This window comes from Chlorella variabilis (assembly GCF_000147415.1).
Source record: "Chlorella variabilis unplaced genomic scaffold CHLNCscaffold_1, whole genome shotgun sequence".
Classification (NCBI taxonomy): Eukaryota; Viridiplantae; Chlorophyta; class Trebouxiophyceae; order Chlorellales; family Chlorellaceae; genus Chlorella; species Chlorella variabilis.
The window spans coordinates 2069079-2090418 of record NW_005435087.1 but is presented as its reverse complement, the minus strand read 5'-3'; the positions used below and the strand labels follow the sequence as shown (position 1 = coordinate 2090418).

Here is a 21340-nt window from a genome sequence, read left to right as displayed (position 1 = left end):
GCCGCACCGAGGTCCAGCTGCTTCATGCCGCGGCCGCTGCTGCTGCCTGGGCTGGCGAGCAGCTTACAGGGGGGGCATGAGCGGGAAGCCCTCCTTCTTGCCCTGCTTGTTGATGAGGGACTTGTGCTGCAGGGCGGGGCAGGGGTGGGGGGAGGGCCAGGGTTTGGGAGCTGCCAGGCTGGGCACAGGTGCAATGATGACGGGCATCGGCCCGGCGCGCAAGGCAGCGTCGCCCTTCCCCGGCCACAGGTGCGCCAAACCGCTGCAAGACATCACGACGCTGCCACCGCTGGCCAGCGGGACGCGGCTGCCACCAGGCTGGGGGCCTCCCCCGCCAGCCCTCCAACTCACGATGTGGGGGATGACGCCGCCGCCCGCGATGGTGGCCTTGATCAGCGTGTCCAGCTCCTCATCACCGCGGATAGCAAGCTGGAGATGGCGGGGGGTGATACGCTTCACCTTGAGATCCTTGGAGGCGTTGCCAGCCAGCTCCAGCACCTGCAAACACAAGCGCGGCGGGCGTGAGCGGGACGAGCAAGAGCACTCGCAGCTGGAGGGGCCATCCCGAAGCGTGCCGCCTGCCTGTGCAGCCGTGCAGCTGTGGGGCCGGCCCCCAGCCAGTTGCCGCTGTGTTTTCCCTTCCCCCCACCCGGGCTAGGCGGCCGCCTTGGGCTGCCACCCAGCCATGGGTGGGTGCGGGCAGGCGCCCCCCCCAGCCAGCGGCGCTCCCCACCTCGGCGGTCAGGTACTCCAGGATGGCGGCGGTGTACACGGCGGCGGTGGCACCCACACGACCGTTGGCGGTGGCGCGGCCCTTGAGCAGACGGTGGATACGGCCCACGGGGAACTGCAGGCCGGCACGCGCCGAGCGGGAGATGGGCTTCTTCTTGTCGCCGCCAGCGCCCTTGATGCCGATGGTACCCTTGGCACCCTGCAGGCGGCAGCGGGGGCATGGGGGGTTGAGGAAGGCAGGCGGCGCCGCCGGGCAGCGGGGTTGCCCCAGCCCGAGCTCTCGGCAGCCCAGCTGGCTGGCCGTCGCGCGCAGCACCGCCGTTCAAGCGCCGCCCAGCTGTCGGGGGTGCCGGTCGCACTGCCACCCACTGCCCAGGCCGCTGTCTGCCCCTCCTGGCCCTCAGCCGCCGCCCAGCAGGTCCCAACTGCTCTGCCAGAGGCCCAGCAGCGCCGCCGAGTTTGAAAGAGCGACGGAGGTGCGGTGCTATCAGCCACCCCTAGCCTCCTCGCACCTTGCCGGACAGGCCCTTTGCACCTGCAGACACGCAGGCGGCAGCAGGGGTCAGCCGCTGGGCAGCAGGCAGGCGCTGGGGTGGGCTGGGCACCAGGCGAAACGGCGATCGGTCCCAGCCCCCAGTGATCGTGGCGCCCGCTCACCCTTGCCAGACATAGTTGCTTGTGTTGCTTGTCTGCAGGAGGGGCAGGGGCGGGGCGGGGAGCAGGAGGGTGGGAGGAGGGGCGAGGTGTTGAAGGGAGGGCGGCCTGGCGGCTGGCGGGCCTCGACCGCCCCGCGGCCGCCCAAACCAACACCAGACAACACGCCCGGGGCTGGGCAGCGCAGCGGCAGGGGCGGGAAGCAGCAATCGTGGGGCACCCCCGTTGTTAACAGCTAGTGCGAGGGCTGCGGGAGGCTGCAGCGGGCACCAAACGACGCAACAAAATATACTCGCCTGCAAACGGGTAGGTCGGCGGCGGAATAGTGGCACTGTTGCCGCAGAGGAGCCTCTTCTGCCGCCGTTTTTCCCGGTTTCCAACTGGGTCCGATGGCGGGTCCCGCCTGGCGCCTTCCACAGCGATCCTGGCATGCTTGCACCCCGGTTTATCTCGTCTTGAAGGACACTGGACCATTTTCAGGCGCCCAAAGAGGTCTCCGGGGCACCTCCCTCCTGCACCGTGCCGTGCCGGCCCGCCCTCTTCCGGGCTTGTTCATGCCACCTCTCGATCTTAAGCTGGTCTGTGGAGTCCCAGCAGTGGAAAACACAAGCCGTCGCCGCCTGTCCCGCACCCAAGGGTCGGGGAATGTCGTCGCCGCGACTGATCAGCGGCGGGTGACGCCGGCTTCATTGTGACCCAGATCAACCAAACGTGGCACTCGGACAGCACTTGGTCCCTTCGGTTGCGCACTCAGGCACCCCAGACGCACCCGGTGGCCGGCTGGTGCCGCCTGCCGCGGGCTGTCTGGGCCGTTGCTTTGCGGCGTAAAGCAACACCCGCAGGGCGGCGGCCGGGAGCCCATTCAGCCAGCCAGACAGCTGCCTGTGTCTGGGCTTCTGCCCTCTCACGTCACTGCCACTCCTCTGTTGTGCCAATACTGCTCCTGTTTTGAGAAGCGCAGCACTGAGCGTGCATGAGGGCACTGGCCGGGGGGGCCGCCTGGCGCCGCTCTTTTCACGTTGCCGCACAGCTGCCACCCTCATTCGACCCCAGCACGGAGCAGGCGCGTCTGATGCAAGTCCTGAACATCCGAATAGCTGCTCTGCAGTCTCTTAACAGCTGAGCCTGCATATATGTGAGTATTTTCCCGCTTTCCTGTCCCACCCCCAACTCCTCCTCAACGATGCTCGGCGACACCCTGGCCCGAAGGTTACCAGCAAGAATCAGAGCGAATGACCACCAAGCAAAATTGCAAGTAATAGCAGAAGGCAGAGTAAGGCCGGGCAGGGCCGGGCAGGGGGTAAGAGCACAAGGGGAGAAGCTACATGCATGCAATAGCAGGCAGGGGAGAAGGGCGCTGAGGATGATGCGGATGCACGCGCTGATGAACAAAGCAGTCAAACCTGTTGCACGTAATCACATCCCACAGAGGTACTGCATAGAGGTATACCAGCATCTGCCGGTGACGGGAACATAACAATGCTGCTGGCTGCCATTCGTTGTGTTGACTTCATCACAGTTGCTATCTGGGCTGACCCTGGGCAGCCGCAGCCGCCAGCCCGCCGCCAGCCCATGGGCAGCGGCAAACACGCCAGCCGTGGCTGATTGCAGCACCGCCAGTCACGTAGCCGTTGCAAGCTATCGGATTGGGGCCAGCAGTGCCTGCACACACCAGGCAGTAGCGCGGCGCAGCAATGTAAAGGACGGCGTGCAGCAGCGGCGGTGGGCAGCAAGCCTTGGTCAGCACCCAGCAGCATACCTTGTAGCCGGCGGCAAGCTTGAACCTCCAGCCCGGGGTCTGCGAGAAGTAGCGTTTTGTATAGTCTGCCTCTTTCACACGGCTGCTGCTCCTGGATGGCCGCCGCTCCAGCAGCACGCTGTCCTTCCCGCCGCTGCCGCCACTCGCGCCGCGGCCGAGTTTGGCTGCGGTGCTGGGCTCGCTGGCGTCGTGCGTCTTCTCCTCCGCGGAAGGGCAGCAATCCTCCACGCGCTGCTGCGCGTCAGCCTGAGCGCGAGCCATTCTCCCAGCGCGCCCTCAGTGCAGGATAGGCAGAGGACTGCAGTGGCCTCTGCAGGATCCGGTGGTGTCGTCACAGAAAAAAATGAGGAAGAGACGGATGTGCCAGCTGCAGATGGTCGCCGCCGCTGCCGGCAACCCCGGCACCTGGTCATGCCCACCGCGTGTTGTGCTTTTTTGCTGCGCCGCAAAGTTTCCAGGTGAGTAACTGACACAACTCAATTGCAACGTCCTCAGGGACTGGCATCGGAAGAGAAGAGCGCCCGCCTTCACAACCGACCGTTGCCACGTTGCCGCGGCCAGTGTGCTGCGGAAAGCACCAAATCATGCACTGCAGCACCAGCATATCAACCCTGCATATCGATTGGCTGCCAAGGTGGAGGGCAGCTCACACGGGGGGAAGGCTGCCCCACCCAGGTGCCGCTGCCTCGAGCAATGGCGGCGACGCGCTGAGATGCGCTGCGCCGCCTGCTGATCAGTGGATCGACTCCTCTCCTGCTCTACTACGCGTCGTCGCTGCAGTGCCCGATGGTTGCCCCGCAGCTTGCAGGCAGCAGCAGCCTGTTGAGGGCGCCGAGCGGCAGGCCCACATGCGCTTGTCGCTTTGTGGTTGTTGCTAGGGCTGGCAAGGGAAAGAAGGCAGATGTCAAGACGAGCAATATCAAGAAGGGCGCCAAGGCGGGCGCCAAGAGCTCCGCCAAGCAGGGCGGCGCCAAGGTCGAGCCGGGCAACGCCGCAGGCAAGCACAAGCACGCGCCCGCACTCCAGCCGAGGCCTTTCCCAAGCAACACACATACCCACCACACAATGCTGGAGGCACCTCCCTGCTCCCTGCTGCAGCTACCATGGCGGGCCTGGCCAGCCTGGGCGGCATCGTGGTGGCCCAAGAGGCAGCCACCGACCTGGCGGCGGCGGGAGCGGGAGCAGTGGCGGCGGCAGCAGGAGCAGCGGATGTGGCAGCCGACGTGGCTGCCGCCGCAGGCAGCGCCGCGGCCGCCGTCGATGTGGCCGCCGCGGCCCTGCCGGCTGTCACCGTGGCGGCGCCTGCTGTGGAGGCGGCAGCCAATGCCGCCGCCGCCGCCACGCTGCCAGCTGCGGCGGTGGCCGAGGCAGTTGTGACGCAGCTGCCTGCTGCACCCGCGGTGCCGGCCATTGCAGATGCCGCCATGGCAGCGCTGCCAGTTGCGGCGGCGGCCGAGGTGGCCAGCCAGCTCCCGGTGGCCGCGCCGGCAGTCGTCGCCACCACCTCGGCCGCGGCGCCGGCAGTGGTGGCGCAGCTCCCGACTGTCGCCCCTGCCGTCGTCGCCTCCACGTCAGCAGCAGCGCCAGCGGTGGTGGGGCAGCTTCCTGTGGAGGCAGTCGCGTCTGCCGCGCTGCCCGCTGCCACGGCGGCCGAGGCGGTGGTGGGCAAGCTGCCCGCCGCGGCTCCCGCGGCCGGCGACGTGGCGGCGCAGGTGACGCGGCTGCTGGCAGAGGCGCCTGCGGTGGCGGGGCAGTCTGCGGAGATGGCCAGCAAGACTGTGGGGACTGCGGTGGGCGAGGTGGAGGCCGCAACCACGGCAGTGCAAGAAATCGCGCAGGTGGGTGGCCGCTGGGCGGGCGCCCAACAGCAAGGAGTGGCGATGTAGTTGGTGGGTTGGGCGAGCCTGCATAGGCAGCCGAAGGGATGACAGCAGGGCGCACCAGCTGCTGCTGGCCAGGGCTCACCTGTGCTGCCCGCCTGCCGCCCGCGTGCCTGCCGCCAGGGCGGCCTGATGGAAGCCGAGCGTGTCGTCTCCGCTGCTGCCAGCATGGACACCGCTGTGCTGACAGCCAAGGTCGGCGTGGCGGCTGTGGCGGCCAAGTCTGCCTTCGACTTCCTCACCCATTCCTCTGGCCTGCTGGCAGCGGCTGGGGCGGTGGCGGTGGCGGCCTTTGTCGTGGTGCCACTGGCCAGGGCTGGAATGGAGGCGTCATCGGCAGCCCAGGGCTCGGCGGGTGCGCCGCCGCCGCATGTCGCCTGCCGCTGCGGCCGGCTGCACTGCTGTCGGCTGCGCTGTGGCTTGGTCGCCTGTGGGGATGGTACATGCAGCCGGTTGCCTCGTCCTCACCCCACACATGTGTGCTGCAGATGACAAGGCCGCTGCAGAGCCTTCGGCGGTGGCATCGGCGCTTGCGGATGCGGCAGCAGCGCCTGTGGATGCGGCTGCAGCCCAGGCCAGCACTCTGCCCCCGGGTCCCCAGTCAGCCAGCCCAGCCGAGGAGCAGGAGGTTGTGGCGCCAGTAGAGCTGGTTAACACAGGTGGGTCTGTGTGGTCTGTTTGGCTGGAATCCGGCCGAGTGTTGGGCTGAGTTTGGAAGAGGGCTGGGAGAGGGAGGGAGGAAGGGAGGGAGGGAACGATCCAGCGTGGCAGGGAAGAGCTGCAGTGCCATGAATTTGCTGTCTTGCTTGTGCTGTCTCCTTTCCACTGCAGCGGCTGATGGCGCTGCGGCTGGCCAACCCTGAGCTGCCAGGGTGGTCACTCAGCGGTGCGTGCAGGGCGCTTTAGCGCCTATGCATAACTTGTATTGTGCCAGGGATGGGAACACACGCATCGCCATCGCCATTTTCACGCTTGTTGTCGCCACACCTGTGTCAATGCGTCAATTGCTTTCTTGTACTTCCAGCAGATTTCATGCCTGATTGAATTTTGTTCCGAGAGGATCGCCAGCATCACACTGTGCTCGAATACTGCTGTTGTTTGAACAAGTTAAAGTCCTCCTCCAGTTGCGTGACACTGCTGGGGGGTGCAGCAGACAGTGCAAGCTTACAGGGACCCCTTCGATAAGCAAAGGGGTGATACAACGGCCGCCTGGGGAGGAGCCCCGCTGGGCTGCACAAAGCACTAGGTGCCTGCAGGCGGCGGCAGCGCTTGCCCGCCCTTTTTCCGCTTCCGCTTCTTGCCGTGTGCTGCTTCGCTGGTTCTCAGCAGGTCGCTCCGGTTGAAGGCGACCTGCCTGCTCGCCTCATGCTTGCCCTTGCCAAAGGCATTGCCACGTCCCTCCTCCTCCTCGCTGTCGTCATCCTCGTCAGCGCCGCCCCTGGCCTGCGCTGCCGCCCCCGCAGGCTGGTGCACCTGCTGCGGCCGGCGCGCCGCCTTGCCGTGACGCTGGCCGTGCTGCCCGCCAAAGCCGTGGCGCAGGGCTGCTTCCCGGCTGTGCTGATGCTGGCCGCTCTGCGCCTCCTCTGCTAGCCGCCGCTCCGTCGAGCGCTTCAGCTTGCTGCCCAGTCGCTGCTCCACGCCAGACGTCAGCGCAATCGCCTGCAGGGCACGTCGGTGAAGCAGGCCAAGCGACAGTGCAGAGCGAGAGGGCAGGTGGGAAAGATGGCCCTGGCCTGGGGCAAGAGTGCAGGAGCCACCGCGGTTTGCCTCGTGGAAGCCCAGCCCTGACGCACCTTGTGGTGGGGCAGGAACTTGGCCCCCAGCCCCAGCCCCTGCTGGCGTCCCATCTCAAACTCCGGGTTGAGGCCCTCCTTCTCCAGCACATTGTCCACGTCACCTACCCCCAGCCACCCCGCGACCTGCGGCCGCGAAGGCGGCGGCAGTGGCGTTGGCTTGGCAGCGCAAGCCGACACTGCCCTGGCAGCGTCTGCGAGTGGGAGCTGATGCAGGAACATACGGAGGCAGGCGAATATATCCAAAGGCAGCACAGACCGGGGCGCAGCAGGTCGGGTCCTTGTGCAGGCACTGCGTGCCGCCAGCCGCCGCACCGTGCGCAGCGCCTCGCCGCTGGCCACAATGTCCTCTTCGGCGCTGGGCTCTGTGGCCTTGGACATCGGCGCGACAATGCACCGGTTGCCCCCACCCCGCTATTCACCGTAGTCGCAGCAAAGACGCACTTCCAATCGCCGCAGGCACCGATACACAGCCTGCCGCCACCCCCACCCCACCACCGCAAGTTACAGTCAGAAAGTGGAGAGTGGGCGTCCAACTCTCGCCATTCGGTCGGGCCGGCCGACCAAGAAAGCACACGGCCAGGGCGCGAAAAAAGGAAACAGCTCGCCACCCGCTCTCCAGGCCACCACACTTGCTTGCACAGTGCCAGATCGGTTCTCAGACATGGAGGGAGGGCAGGAGGAGGTGCCAGGAGGGTATGTAGACCCACTTGTAGTCAGCTCCCTGGTGCACCTGGTCGACTCAAAGGGCCACGCTCTGCGCGCCGTCGATGGTCGCTTGGAATTTGGGAGCCGTGGGCCCGGCGGCAGCCCTGCAGCCGGCCCACGGCGGCGCGACGCCTGGGTGCTGCGGGCGGTGGCGGCGGGGCGATACACGCTGCAGCTGGCGGGCTGCGGCAAGTTCCTCACGGCTGCCTCTGGCGAGCTGAGGCTGGCTGACATGCCAGACAGCCTGCAGCTCTTCATGGATCTAGACAGACGTGAGTGGCGGCGGCCGCAGGGGGTTCAGCATCACAGGGCCAGGGTTGCCGGTACACCCGAGCACTGGACCCTCAACATGAAGGCCCTGCCATGCCTGCGGCACATGGGAGCCTGCCGCCAGCGACCTGCATGTGTCTGGGGGTGCATTGCCAGCCAGCTGCGCCCCCGTCCCGCCCCCCACCCTCACATGATTCAAACGCCGGCTTGCCCTGCCCTGCCCGCAGGCGTGGCGCTGCGGCTGGCAGGCAAGACGTGCCTGCAAGCCGGTCCCGGCGGCGCGGCGGTGGCGGGGCGGCTGCCGCTGGGCCGCGACCGAGCCTCCAAGCTGTTCCTGCTGGAGGAGGCAGGCCTGCCGCCGCACAGCCAGCAGGCCTGGCCGCTGCGCGCCGCGCTGCGCTGCGAGCACGACGGCGGCGGCTACCTGTCGGCCGCGGCCGGCGGCGCGCTGTGCGCCTCCGCGCCCGCCGTGTGCTGCCGCGAGGAGTTCCTGCTGACCCCCGGCGAGGCGGCGGCGCTGCGGGTGCAGGGCGGCGCGCTGGTGGCTCCCAGCTGCACCCTGTGGACTGCCGACGGCCGCCAGCTGCTGTCCTGGGACTCAGCCACAGGGCAGGTGGTGGTGCGGCGCCAGCACGCCGCCGCCGGCCGCGAGCGCTTCACCCTGCACCTGTCCCCCAGCGGCGACCTCGCCCTGCTGGCCGAGCAGCCGCAGGCGGCGGCGGCGGCGGCGGCGGCGGGCGCGGCGCGGGGCGAGGACGGCGGCGGCGGCGGCGACGGCGCGTGCCGCGCGCTGGCGCCCCTGGTCGTGCGCAACGGCGGCCTGGTGGCCGCGGACGGCGGCGGGCCAGGCAAGGCCAGCAGGCTGAGCCTGGAGCTGGCCAGCAGCAAGCCCACGCTGCTGCTCACCGCCCACGGCCACCTGCTGTCCGCCCGCAAGTCGCAGAGCCGGCCCGGCGGCGCCCTGCTGCCGCCGCCGCCGCCGCGCGGCGGCTCCGCCGCCGCCGCGTCGGCGGCCCTGGCCGCTGCGGCCTGGCTGCTGGAGCACGACGGGGACGCGGTGTACAGCCTGCGCCACGGCGCCAGCGGGCGCAGCCTGTACGTGGACGACCTGGGGGCGCCCTGCCTGGATGCACGCGGCGGCGCAATCGTGCACCCCGACGAGCGCCTGCTGTTCTGGGTGGAGCCGGCCTGGGCCGCGCTGCCAGGCTGCCAGCCCGCCGCGCCAGCTGGCGAGGCAGCCGGCGCCGGCGAGGCAGCCGGCGAGAAGGCGGCCGGCACGGCCGGGTTTGTGACGTCCGCCTGCGGCGGCACCTGCGGCGGCGGCGGCGGAGGGCCCACTGCGGCGGGGTTCAGCATCCGCTCGGTGCGGCGGGTGGGCGGGCGCCACCTGTACCTGTCTGTACTGCCCGACGGCCTGCTGACCACGGTCAACGCCCTGGACAGGCCCACCCGCTGGGAGCTCTTCTCGCCTGTGGATTACCAGGCAAGGCAGCAGCCTGTTCGCCCAGGACGGCAGTCGCAGCCGCTTGAGAGCCACTGCTGAGGGTGCATGGCCCGGCCTGAAGGGTGCTGGAGGCAGTGCACTAACAGTGTTTGTCTGCCGCCGCCGCTGCTGCCTACCTCCCCTGCAGACCCTCCTGCACAGCCCCCTCCACCTGCTCGACCGGCTGCCCTGCGCTGCCCCCGCGCCCACGCAACACCATCTGCCACCCGAGCGCCCGCGGCAGCCGGCGCCGGCGCTGCGCCGTGCGGCCAGCATGCAGGTGCTGAGCGGCGGCGGCAGCCCGGCGGCGGCGCCTGCCGCGTCGCTGGGCGGGCACAGCGGGCACAGCGTGCTGCCGCGGGCCCCCAGCCTGACCACCGTGCACGAGCACGCGGCAGACGGCGTGCCGGAGCAGCAGGCGCCTGCGGCGCAGCTCCAGCACCAGGCGGCGGCCAGCCCCGCGGGCACCCTTCGCCCCCCGCGGCGCTGCCACAGCGAGACGGCCCTGGCTGGCATGCAGCAGGGGCAGGGGCAGGTGCGCCCGCAGTGGCTGGCGCAGTTGCTGCACCAGCCGGTGCGGGCCGAGGGCTGGGGCCTGACCTCCGCCGCCTCCCTGCAAGACATTGCCTGCCGCCAGCTGTGCGCCACGCTGGTACGCCAGTACGGCGAGCAGCACGGCGGCAGGGGGCTGCCCCCGGGGCTGGTGCAGGCAGTGGAGGCTGAGCTCAGGTGCGACTGCCCCTGCCGCCCTGTGGGCCCGGCCCCGTGCGCACGGGCTCGCCCCCACGCGCGAGTGTGAATCAGCCCTTTGTCGCCCGCTGTCGGTGCCAGCTGCTGTCGCGTCGTCGGGCTCGCTCGCTCGCGCTTCCGCTCTGGCCGCCAGCTTGCCACGCCTGCTCCCCACCTGCCTGCCTGCCCGCCCCGCCTGCCTGCCTGCCCTGCCTGCCTGCCTGCAGCGGGCACCTACCGGAGGAGGTGGCTGCCCGCATCGGCCGCGAACTACGGCTGCTGGCTGAGCCGCCGCCGCCCACCAAGCTGTCCATGCACCAGCTGGGCAAGGCGGCGGCGGTGGCGGGCGGCGCCGCAGAGGCAGCTGCCAAGCAGCTGGTGCCGGGCTGGGCGGTGCCGCACCTGCAGGACCTGCAGGGCGGCGAGGATGCGGTAGCCGCCGCCGCGCTGCTGGACTGGCAGCCCACAGAGGTGCGCACGTGCTGTGCTGTGCTGTGCTGCGCTGTGATGTGCTGTGCTATGCCGTGCTGTGCTGCGCCGTGTGTTTGTTTCCAGGGTGCTGCCCCTCCCTCCTCCACCATCCACCGCCCGCCCGGTGGCAACCCGTGCCCGCTCGCCCGTTCAATTCTGCGCTGATCAATTCTGCGCTGCCGCCCGCAGGCCTACCTGTGCTGCGGCTGCCGCGGCGCCAGCGGGGCGCTGCTGCCTCTCGACCCTTATGTCAACCCCTCCCACCACCTCTTCCTGCACGCCATGGAGCGCCGCGCCCGTGGCGGCGGCCGCGTGCGCCTGCGCGCGCGGCGGCGCCTGGACCGAGAGGACCCCTGGCTGGTGGCCCTCAAGACCGGCAAGCTGGCGCTGCTGAGCTGGGCGATCAGCAAGACGCTGCTGGCCGTGTTCAGCACGCCCGGCGGCGCCAGGCCGCGGCGCTGAAGAGCCGCTGCGCCGACGGAGCCGAGGGCGAGCGGCCAGCCTTCCCACAATCGGGGCTGGTCGAGCCCCGCTGTCATTGTACCACTACACCACCTGTATCCCGAGTCCCGGGCGCCTGTACCGCCTGTACGCCTGTATGCGACCACGTGATTCGCGTCAACACCTCTGCCTCCTGCACTTCCTGAGATGCGAACCCCCCATTCCCGACCTGCTGCATACAAACACCGCTGAACCCCACTTGGTGGAAAGGGGTGGCCCCATCCCGCCCCCACCCATTGTACGACTAGCGCCTTTCATTCCGTCTCTCCATTCCCTCTCACTGCAAACTGACCGATTCTTACCTTGCCCGCCTCGGAGCAACTTGTGTATTTGTACTACTGTGTGTTGTATGGGGAACTGACCGCAACCGGGGTCTGCGTTGCGCTTTACAATTGCATTTTTTACTGTGGCTGTGTGAACAACCCAAATACAAAACAGCTGACAGCCGCGCCAGGCAGGGGAGATACAGAGGTAGGTACAGAAGCCGCCGGCTGGGCATGGGCCAGGCAGGCGGTTGGCACAGACGTGGGAATGATGCACGTCTGGCGCGCCTGCGGCCCCAACGCGCGGCACCAGGTGGCAGCAAGACCCCCGGCGACCAACATCAGATGACCTTTGCCTCGTTCCGCAGCTTGTCCACCAGCTCCGCCGCCGACCCCAGGATCACCCCGCCCTTGCGCTTGGCGGGCTCCTCCACCCGCAGCGTCTGCAGCCGCGGCGACACATCCACGCCCAGCTCCTGCACACAGGGAGACATGGGGCAGCGAGAGTGAGGCATGGCGGCAGGATTGGCTGCCCTGCCAGCCAGCCTACCCACCCTGCTGCCCTGTGAGCCCTCCCCTCCTGCGCCACCGACTCTCATCCCCCACAGCACGCCTCCACCCCTCCCCTCCCCACCCCCCACCCCACCACCTGCGGCGAGGTGGTTGCCAGCGGCTTCTTCTTGGCCTTCATGATGTTGGGCAGCGTGGCGTAGCGCGGCTCGTTCAGCCGCAGGTCGGCGGTCACCACCGCCGGCAGCGACACCCGCAGCTGCAGGCAGGCAGGGCGGGCCAGGCGGGCGGGCACGGGCCGTGAGGTGAGGTGCAGCATCGGCGCCAGGCTGGGGACGCAAAGCGACCGACAGCAAGAGGTGCGTCGGCCCCTCGCCCACGCCCTGCACCAGCCGTGTGCAGCTTCGCAGCTTCACACACCGTCTCCAGGCCGCCATCCACCTCCCGCGTCACCGTCGCCTTGCCCGCCGACGCATCCAGCACCAGCTTGGAGGCAAAGGTTGCTTGCGGCCAGCCCAGCAGCGCAGACAGCATCTGCCCCGTCTGCACGACAGCAGCAGCACAGCCACGCGGCACCAAAGGGGGACATGGCCAGGTCATGGCAGCCTGCTTTGACGCTATCAGCCACCAACACGCTGCATGCACCAGCCAGGGGTTGCGCGCACCAACCTGGTTGCTATCGTCGTCAATGGCCTGCTTGCCTAGCAGCACCAGCCCCGGCTGCTCTTGCCGCGCCACCGCCGCCAGCAGCTTGGCAACCGCCAGCGGCTGCACCTGCAGGTCAAGGCAGCGGCAGCAGGAGGGAGCAGGCCAATCGGCGCACCCCATTTTGGCGGGCAACCACTCAGCGCCCTCTCCGACACCAGCACAACACGTGCCGCTGCAGCAGCAGCCATGCAACCTCCTCCCCCTCCCCCTCTCTCTCTCCCGCTCTCTCTTGCCTCCTCATCCGTCTGCACGTGCACCGCTCGGTCTGCTCCCATGGCCATGGCTGTGCGGAGCGTCTCTGCCGCCTGCTTGGGCCCGATGCTCACCACCACCACCTCCTCAGCCAGCTTGGCCTCCTTGAGCCGGGTGGCCTCCTCCACCGCAATCTGGGGCGCAGAGGGGACGGTTGGGGGCTGGGATAGGGGCGGGAAGCGGCTGGGGAGGAGCAGACAAGGAGGCGGGGCAAGGAGCAGCAATACAATGTGGGCGGCTGTTTGCATGATCGCTGCCCTACTGTAAGCCCACCGTACCTCGCAGAATGGGTTCATCGACATCTTGACATTGGTGAGATCCACCCCTGACTGCAAAGTGGGCGGTGCAAACATGCGGCGGGCGCTGGAACGAAGTGGCGGCGGCGGTGGCGTGAGCCATGCAGAGGCGGAGGCAAATGGCTGTCTGCCAGGCCGCCTACGGTGCACCAGCACAAGCAGTTAACGCAGCGAGCTAAGGCAGAGGGAGCCAGCGATCAGTTTGGGCGGGTGTCGGGCGGCGAGTTGGCGGGCTTTGGGCAGCACGTCAACATCGCACCTTGTCAGGCTTGACTCTCACTCGTGCCTGGTAGTCCAAAACGCGCTTCACCGCAACCAGCACCCGACCCGCCATCTTCTGGCGCTCTGGCAGGCCCTCAAATACCTCTGATGATCAAATACCTCTAATGATCACCAGTGAATCAGTTGAAAGCAGGAAACAAATCAGGAGCAGGCTGAGATGTTGCTCCATGAAGGGGCCTGCCTGGGCGGCGGCACAGCGCATTCATTCAATGGAGGCAAGTTGCCCTCCATTGGTTCGCACACGCATCAAACCGGCAGGTGCTTGTGAGACAGCCAGATCCTCACTTCCAGCAGTCAGACCGTCTGGCTGCCGCCGCTGTCGCCGACGAGGCCCGCCCGCTGCCGTGCGCGGCGAGGCGCCAGCCAGATACTGCGCCGCCTCCTGCATGCCATTTGGAGTCAGGTGGACAAGTCACAAGCTTCCAATGAGAGGGAAACAATGCCGGCAATGCATCCTTGGAAGGCAGGCTGTGTCCTGTTTGGCGGAGGGGCGGCGGCGGGCCGGTGGCTCGCGGTACACGTACTTCCACGCATTGGAGGAGCCTTTAGCGAAGCGACGAATAACCCGTCCCACCTGTCCGCAGCGTCTTCACACCCACAGACATCTTCTCAGCCCCCAGTGGCGTGGAAAGCCGGCTCCTTTGTGGTGACCAAGTCCAGCAGTATGGCCGAGCAGCAGCGTGGCACACAGGCCGTCAAGGTGCGATTCGGGAAGCCGATGTGCGACCTGGCCCACTGCATGCGACGCGGTTGGCATGGGCGCGGCGGCGCTGCCTGAACCCGCTCCAACCAGCCCGCCTCCCCTGCCCCGCTGCCCCGCAGGTCGGCCTGGCCCAGATGCTCAAGGTGCGCGGCGCTGTGGCTGGAGTGTGGGCCGCCGCCGCCGCCAGCCTCCGGACTCGGCCACTGCGCTGCAGCACGCAAGGCCAGCGCCCCGCCAATTGCACCCTAAACCCTTGCTGCTGCCTAAACCCTTGCTGCTGCCCTGCAGGGCGGCGTCATCATGGATGTCGTGACCCCCGAGGAGGCGCGGATCGCAGAGGAGGCGGGCGCGGTGGCGGTGATGGCGCTGGAGCGCGTGCCGGCAGACATCCGCCGGAACGGCGGCGTGGCGCGCATGAGCGACCCGCAGGTGCGCCTCCGCAGGCCGGGCAGCTGGCGCCTGGGCAGCTGCTGCTGTGCGTCTGGCGCGGCTGCAGAGGCCGAGTTTGACAAGGGTGCTGGGGTGGGGGTGGCTGCAGCTGCTGCTGGCCCTAGGTCGTTGCCACCCAGTGCTGAGCCGGCTGGCCTGCCCGGCAGGCAGCCGCGGTGGGGTGCCGGCCTCCAGCGGACCGCGCAGCGGGCGGCGCTCGAGTGGCAAGCCTCCCTTCCGCACAAGCCCACTGTTCCGGCCCACCTGTCTGTGCTCCTTCCCTTCACCCTCCCCCTCCGTGCCCGCCCTCCCGCTCCCCGCCGGGCAGATGATCAAGGCCATCAAGGCTGCGGTGACCATCCCCGTGATGGCCAAGGCGCGCATTGGCCACTTTGTGGAGGCCCAGATTCTGGAGGCAGTGGGCATCGACTACATTGACGAGAGCGAGGTGCGTGTGTATGTGTGTGTGTGTGTGTGTGTGTGTGTGTGTGTGTGTGTGTGTGTGTGTGTGTGTGCGCGCACGTGTGTGCGTGTGATGCGCGTGTGTGTGTGATGTGCGTGCTTGTCCGTGGCTGGTGTGCTGGTGGTTGCCAGGGGCCGTTGCTGTGCGGTCGTGACTGGTGGTGGTGGTGGTGGTGCAGCGTGTGCGAGGGAGCGTGCGTATGGTGGTGTGGCGATCTTTCCCGGCCTGACGTGCCCCAACCCTGCCGCCCAGCCGCCCCCGCCCCTCAGGTGCTGACCCCCGCCGACGACGTGCACCACATCAACAAGCACGCCTTCAAGGTGCCCTTTGTGTGCGGGTGCCGCGACCTGGGCGAGGCGCTGCGGCGCATCGCCGAGGGGGCAGCCATGATCCGCACCAAGGTGAGGGGGGGGCGGGTGTGGGTTTCTTTGGGTGGAGGACGTATCTGTGTGTACAAGGACGCATGTGTGGATGGTGTGCGCGCGCGTGTGTGTGTGGCAAGTTGCTGGCAAGGCTGCTGGAGCGCGCGGAGCGGCGTCGGCGGAGGCGCCTGCCTGGGCGCCCTCCCTTGCACCGCGCCGAGCCGGGCCGCGCGCCGCCCCTGCCTGCAGGGCGAGGCGGGCACCGGCAACGTGGTGGAGGCTGTGCGCCACGCACGGGCGGTGCAGGGCGCCATCCGCCAGCTGCAGACCATGGACGACGACGAGCTGTATGTGTACGCCAAGGTGGGTGTACGGTGTACGGGCCGCGCTTTCTTCCCCCTTTCCTTTGTTTCTTTTAGAAAGGGAGAAGGAGGAGCAGCCAGGGCGCGCGTGTGTGGGTGGGAGTGGTGGTCTGGGGTGGGTAAGGGGTGGTGGGGCAGCACCCTCCAAGGGTGCGACCAGCAGGTCGGGTGCAGCCCCCAGGCGTGTGTGTCCCCCGCCTGCCTCCAGCTCAACCCCCGCCCCCTGCCTCCCTCGCTCCCTCTTCCCCACCGCCGCCACCACACCCACCCACAAGCAGGAGCTGCGCGCCCCCGTGGAGCTGGTGCGCCAGACCAAGGCGCTCGGCCGCCTGCCGGTGGTCAACTTTGCGGCCGGCGGCGTGGCCACCCCCGCCGACGCGGCGCTGATGATGCAGCTGGGCATGGACGGCGTGTTTGTGGGCAGCGGCATCTTCAAGAGCGGCGACCCCGCCAAGCGCGCCCGCGCCATCGTGCAGGTGCGCGCCGCCGGCGGACTGGCCTGGGGGCCTGGGCCACGGAACGGCTGGCTTGGGCAGCTGGCTGGCTGGGTGTGCGAGGGAGGGGCTGCTGTGGCTGCCGTGCTTTCCCTGCCCGCCCTGCACAATGCAGCCGCGCCCCGGCCCCACCCCACCCCACCCCCTGCCCTCCTCTCCCCTCTGCCTCCAGGCGGTGACCCACTACAACGACCCCGCCATTGTGGCCGAGGTCAGCTGCGACCTGGGGGAGCCCATGGTGGGCATCGATGTGCGGGAGAAGGGGTTCACCTCGTACGCGCACCGCTCCGAGTAGGGCGCCCGGCAGCCGCAGCCAGACCCCAGGCTGGGACGGCAGGCCGGCAACGGCAGGGTGGTGGCCGCCTCCTCCCCGTGAGGCAAGGAGGCAGCCAGCCCAAAACCCAGCGGCAGCCGCCACCAGCCCCTGGGCCGCAAAGGCGTAAGGTCGCCGCCACCTACGGCCTGCCTGCAATGCCAGCGCCGCGTCCCGCTGCTGCCTGCCCCGCCGGGAGCGCCACACGCCACGCTTCCCCCCTCTCATCCACTTTCATTCTTTCTTATTCCAGCGCCCTTCTTGACACACCCCAGTCCGCCTCTTTTTTCCCTGGGCTGGGACTCGGCACGTCCCCGGGCCCGCCACGCTACCTACTGCAACACTGACCCATAGCTGCTGTGAACAGTAGCACCAATCCTCCCTGAGGGGGAATGTCGGCACCTGTGCGCTGGGCGGCAGCGCATCTAGAGGACGGCACCACAGCGGGTGGCATGCTACATGCTACGATACGATACACAAAAGGGCTGACATGTACGCTGGGACTGGGATTGGAGGTATAATGGCGTGGCAAAGCAATGCTGTCAAAATGCAACGAATGGGCCGCACTTGCTGCCGCGGCGGCAGTAGAGCGGCAGGCACAGACGGTGAGTTGGGCCTCATGCGCACACGTGGGCCTGCCTCCTGGGGACTGCTGGGCGTTGCAGGTTGCCAGGCCGGGTCTCGGGCTGCCAGGTGAGCAGCTCTGATGGTGGCAAAGGCCCCCCCCGCGGATGCGGCCCAGCCCCTCAGTACACGCCTGCCACCAGGCGCAGGATGTCTGTCGGCGTGATGACGGCCTGCACGCGCGGCGCCTCGTCGCTGTCCACCACATAAACGCGGTGGATGTGCTCGCCCACAATCTGGGGCAGGCGGTGGGGGAGGCGCAAGGGGCATGGGGTGCTGGGCTGGGCGCGCCATACACTCACATACTGAGAGCCCCTCCCATCCCTTGGTTCATCCACACCTTGACAGCCCCACCCCGTCCCTCCCCTGCTCAGCTGAACATGCGCTGCCCACTCCTCACATTACCCACAGTACCACCCGCAGTACCACCCAGCACACACACACAAACACACGCGCGCGCACGCACGCGTGCACGCATACCTTCTGCAGCAGCTGCGCCAGCGTGGTGTCCCTGCGGGCCGTGAACAGCTGGATGTCGCCCTTGGCGGGCCCGCCCGAGCGGTTGGCCGAGGCGAAGAAGGGGTGGCGCGCGTGCTCGCTGGTGGTGGCGCTGTACCCCAGGTACGCGGTACCGTGCTGCACAGCCAAAAACTCGGCCACGGGCAGCGCCAGCGCGCCAAACTGCTCCGCGGTGATGGCCCTGCGGCGGGCAGCGGGGGGCGGTGCAGAGGTGCGCTTGCGGGGGTGGGTTTGCGGGGCGCGGCGTGACGGCGGAGGCAGCTCAGCACTGTGCTGGTTTTGTTGCTGTGCGACTGAGCTGGTGGCTAGTGGCACGCGGGGAGCGCGCCAGCTGCAGCGCAGCCGCACTGTGTGGCCGCCGTGGGCCCTCCCCCACCCCAACCTTGCCTACCTGATGTCTGAGATGGACAGGTTGGCGATCAGCTCGCCGCTGTCAGTCACCACCGGGGCGCCAGACACCTGAGGGTGCGTGTGCCAGCCACCCACTCAGCAGCACCGCAGGAGAAGTTTGTGGCAGGAGCTGAGGTGCAGGTCCGCTCACAATCAGACGCAGCCAAGGAACACATCCCATGAAGCCGCACTCACTCACCTGCTGAGCTGCGAACTGTGCGTAGGCCAGCAGGGCGGGCAGGTGTGGGTTCACAGACAGCACCGGCGGCTTGCCTGCAGCGGCAGGGAGGTGGCGTGGGGCACACACAGGTGGGATGCCATGCTGGGGTGCTGTGTACATCGGCAGATTCCACGCGAGCGTGCACACCGGCAGCACGTCATGGAGTCGTTGGAGGCAGGGGCAAGAGACTGGAGCAGGGCTGGCCAATCCGCAGGCCTTGATCCCTGCGGTGCGCCTGTTCCCCGCTTCCCCTTACCCCCACCAACCTGTCAGCATGCCAAGCTCCTCCAAGCTCTGGTTGGCCACCGGGCCCAGCTCATCCACGCGGGACAGCAGGAAGCGCATCACATCTGTCTGGCTGACGATGTTTGTGATCTCGCCGTGCGCCTCAAACACCGCCAGCCGGTGCACCACCTGCAAAGGGCACCGGAAGGGCACTGCAACAAGTTGGGCTTGGGGGCAGCCTGCTTCCAGGCTCGCTCGCAGCAAGCCCCAGCCCAGCAGCAGCAGCCAGCCCGAGCGCGTGCCTTGGTCTCGCCGTCCACGGGCCGCAGGAAGAGGTTGCGGATGGCGTCCAGCAACGAGGTGGTGCCGCCCTCAGCCTGGTACACCAGCCCGCGGTCCTCCACGCCTGCAGCGGCACCCCCAGGAGGCCAGGCAGTGTGCACGCGCGCCGCGCAACAGCAGCCAGCTGAGCCCCCAGCGTCCTCTCCTGCCCCCGCATTGCCCCAGCCCCATCCACCACCACCCTCCGCTCCCACGGGCGCCACCACGACGCACCAGCAGCAAAGCGGAGCTGCCACCCACCCCTGATTGTGACCAGCAGCCGGTCGCTGAACACCGGCCCTTCCTTTTCTAGCAGAGTCATGAGCTTCAGCATCTGGGTGGGCAGCTCGTGCCCCGCCTCCTGCAGGTCTGCAGCCAGCGCCCCGCCACACAGGCATTGTTCGACATCTGGGCCGCCCAGGAGCCGTTGTAGGGCTGGTGGCTCTTCACCTGCTAACTGCAAGCGGCCCATGGCATTCACCCACTGACGTGCAGGCAAGCGCCCCAGCCAGCGGGTTGCAGGGCTGGCCCCGCGGGCACGGCTCACGCTGCAGGAAGCCGCGCAACACATCGGCCACGTCGATCCAGCCCAGCAGCTGTGGGCTCATCGATCCTCCCTGCACCTCCTCTATGTCTGGCGAGATGACCTGCAGGGTTGGAGGAGCAGGGGGATGACGTGCAGCTGCGAGGGTGGCCGTGTGTCGGTTCGGCGAGTCCGCAGGAGCGCGGCTGCAGCGGCGGTGGTGCCCCACCCACCATTGGAGCACTAAGGATGCCGTTCTTCGCTAGCGTCTTCAGGGCGTCGCCTATCGTCTGATTGTGCTCCAGCAGCACGATCTTCTGCCCCGTCTTGCACACATCCGAGACCTTTGTGTTTGACAGCAGGCGCTGCGCCCCAGCCCATCGCCCATCCATCTCCGTGTCTGACATTGCTATTCCGAGACGCCGGGAGCAGAGCAGGCTTGGGTTGGTCTTCTGCGCTTCCGGAGTATGGCGTATCAGTGTCGGCGGGTGTTCTGTGCTCTGGTGGAGTGAACTGAGAAGTGATCTGCAGCGCTAAAGCGTTCAGACGGGTTCTTTGTGTGTTTCTGATGCATGCTGACTTGGCGGCGGGCGGCACCAATGGCGACGCTCACGGGGCCATGTTGTTCATGGGGTAAGTCCGTCACCCCCCATTTAACTACATCCAGAGTGTCCGGCTGTCAGCCGATTTGCTAAGCCAGGCAGGTGGCAGTGCTCAGTCGCTTCATGCAGTGGAGACGGTGAGCTGCTCGCTCCGTGGCGACAGTGCGGGGCCACAATGTAGCAAGAATGATGATATTTTGGAGCCGGATTACGTTCACCGCGTGTGAAATTGGAATTGGCCATGACTCAAGGCACACCGCTGCCCGTGAAGCTTGAAGTAAGCGGACTGGCAACGGCCGGCGCGGCCGCGGCGGGACAGCAGGCGGGTACCTCGCCCAAGACTCACCAGCATTCACTTTTACCCGCCATCTCCCTGCGCCTCTACAACCCCAGTCACCATGGAGACGCTGCGCAAGCCCAAACACGGGCACAAGAAGCCGCACAAGAAGTTTGCGGCGGGCCTCAGCCTGGACAAGTTCAGCAAGCTGAAGAAATCCTCTTACGACAAGCGTGCCAAGCAGGAGAAAGAGCGCGCGCTCAACGCCGCCAAAGTGAACAAGCTCAAGAAGCTGAAACAGCGGCTGGGGGACAAGATAGAGCCCAAGTTCAAGCTGTCACAGGTGCCTACGCGCCCTGCGTCATTGGCTGGAACCGGCACCGCTTGCATGCTGCATCCCGCTGCCGCCGCCGCCGCCGCCGCCGCTGATTCGCTGCCAGCTGCCACGCTCTGCCCCTCTGCAGGATCCATACTCGGATGAGGAGCATCCACCAGCAGCACAGCGGCAGCAGCAGCAGCAGCAGCAGCAGCAGCCAGTGCAGGAAGACCAGGCGGGCGAGCAGCCAGGCGCAGGCGGGGAGCGGCAGCACACCAGCAGTGCCCCATCCCAGCAACCGCAGCGGCAGCAGCAGCAGAAGGAGCAGCCGGGTGCTGGCCGCGGCGGACCAGGTGGCCGAGGTGGTGGCCGAGGCGGTGGGGTCGGGCGCGGCGGGCGGGGTGAGGGCAGGAAGCACAAGCCGCTGTCGCATGTGCAGCGCATTGCAGCCGAGGTGCAGGCCGACAAGGTGGGGCTGCCTGCTGCCCAGCTGCAAAGCCGCGTCGTGCTGCCTGCTGGCTGACAGCTGCCAGCTCCGGTGTCCACGCCTGCTGCTGCCACGCTCACATGGTCCCGCCCACCCCTCCGCGCACCTGCCTCACCCCTGCCTGCTGCCGCAGGAGGCCAAGCAGCGGGAGCGGGAGGAGCAGCAGCGCGTGGCGGAGGAGCGGCGCGCCAAGTTGGCGGCAGACGCCAAGCAGCGCGCCGCCAGGTCCAAGCTGCTGTACAAGAAGACCAGCCACGGGCAGCCGGTGATGAAGTACCGGGTGGAGAAGATGCTCGCGCAGCTGCAGCAGTGAGGGTGGAGGGCTGAATGCGGCAGCAGCAACAGCAGCAGCAGGAGTGTGCGCAATGCACTGCAGCCGCTTGGGTGCAATGATGCACCGCCTGCCCTGCCACCCAGCC

The 21340-nt window shown here is 68.0% G+C and overlaps 5 protein-coding genes across 5 annotated transcripts; 2 read left to right on the top strand and 3 right to left on the bottom strand.

The window, feature by feature from the left end:
• Window positions 1-63: 63 nt before the first annotated feature.
• Window positions 64-1402, bottom strand: CHLNCDRAFT_133450 (hypothetical protein; the record flags this gene model as incomplete). The annotated part of the gene is made up of 5 exons (XM_005851814.1): window positions 64-126; window positions 352-498; window positions 734-931; window positions 1245-1267; window positions 1390-1402. 5 exons carry the CDS (start codon window positions 1400-1402, stop codon window positions 64-66), a joined length of 444 nt encoding a protein of 147 aa, XP_005851876.1.
• Window positions 1403-3488: 2086 nt separating this feature from the next.
• On the top strand, window positions 3489-5734 carry CHLNCDRAFT_49610 (hypothetical protein; the record flags this gene model as incomplete). The annotated part of the gene is made up of 4 exons (XM_005852148.1): window positions 3489-3603; window positions 4244-4983; window positions 5149-5380; window positions 5514-5734. The coding sequence occupies 4 exons, from the start codon at window positions 3489-3491 to the stop codon at window positions 5732-5734; spliced, it is 1308 nt and encodes a 435-aa protein (XP_005852210.1).
• A 5850-nt stretch (window positions 5735-11584) lies between these two features.
• CHLNCDRAFT_33597 (hypothetical protein) lies at window positions 11585-13422 on the bottom strand (the record flags this gene model as incomplete). The annotated part of the gene is made up of 7 exons (XM_005851813.1): window positions 13269-13422; window positions 12992-13042; window positions 12695-12847; window positions 12423-12527; window positions 12174-12296; window positions 11893-12012; window positions 11585-11719 (listed from the first exon to the last, which is right to left on the bottom strand). The coding sequence occupies exons 1-7, from the start codon at window positions 13341-13343 to the stop codon at window positions 11585-11587; spliced, it is 762 nt and encodes a 253-aa protein (XP_005851875.1). The 5' UTR covers window positions 13344-13422.
• Window positions 13423-13878: 456 nt separating this feature from the next.
• CHLNCDRAFT_55943 (hypothetical protein) lies at window positions 13879-16399 on the top strand (the record flags this gene model as incomplete). Its single annotated transcript, XM_005852147.1, has 8 exons — window positions 13879-13991; window positions 14114-14137; window positions 14283-14423; window positions 14752-14871; window positions 15156-15287; window positions 15498-15611; window positions 15889-16086; window positions 16277-16399. The coding sequence occupies exons 1-8, from the start codon at window positions 13956-13958 to the stop codon at window positions 16397-16399; spliced, it is 888 nt and encodes a 295-aa protein (XP_005852209.1). The 5' UTR covers window positions 13879-13955.
• Window positions 16400-17163: 764 nt separating this feature from the next.
• CHLNCDRAFT_133443 (hypothetical protein) lies at window positions 17164-19646 on the bottom strand (the record flags this gene model as incomplete). The annotated part of the gene is made up of 9 exons (XM_005851812.1): window positions 17164-17277; window positions 17522-17741; window positions 17952-18019; window positions 18150-18223; window positions 18437-18584; window positions 18716-18801; window positions 18978-19085; window positions 19264-19363; window positions 19473-19646. 9 exons carry the CDS (start codon window positions 19644-19646, stop codon window positions 17164-17166), a joined length of 1092 nt encoding a protein of 363 aa, XP_005851874.1.
• Between the last annotated feature and the right edge of the window lie 1694 nt (window positions 19647-21340).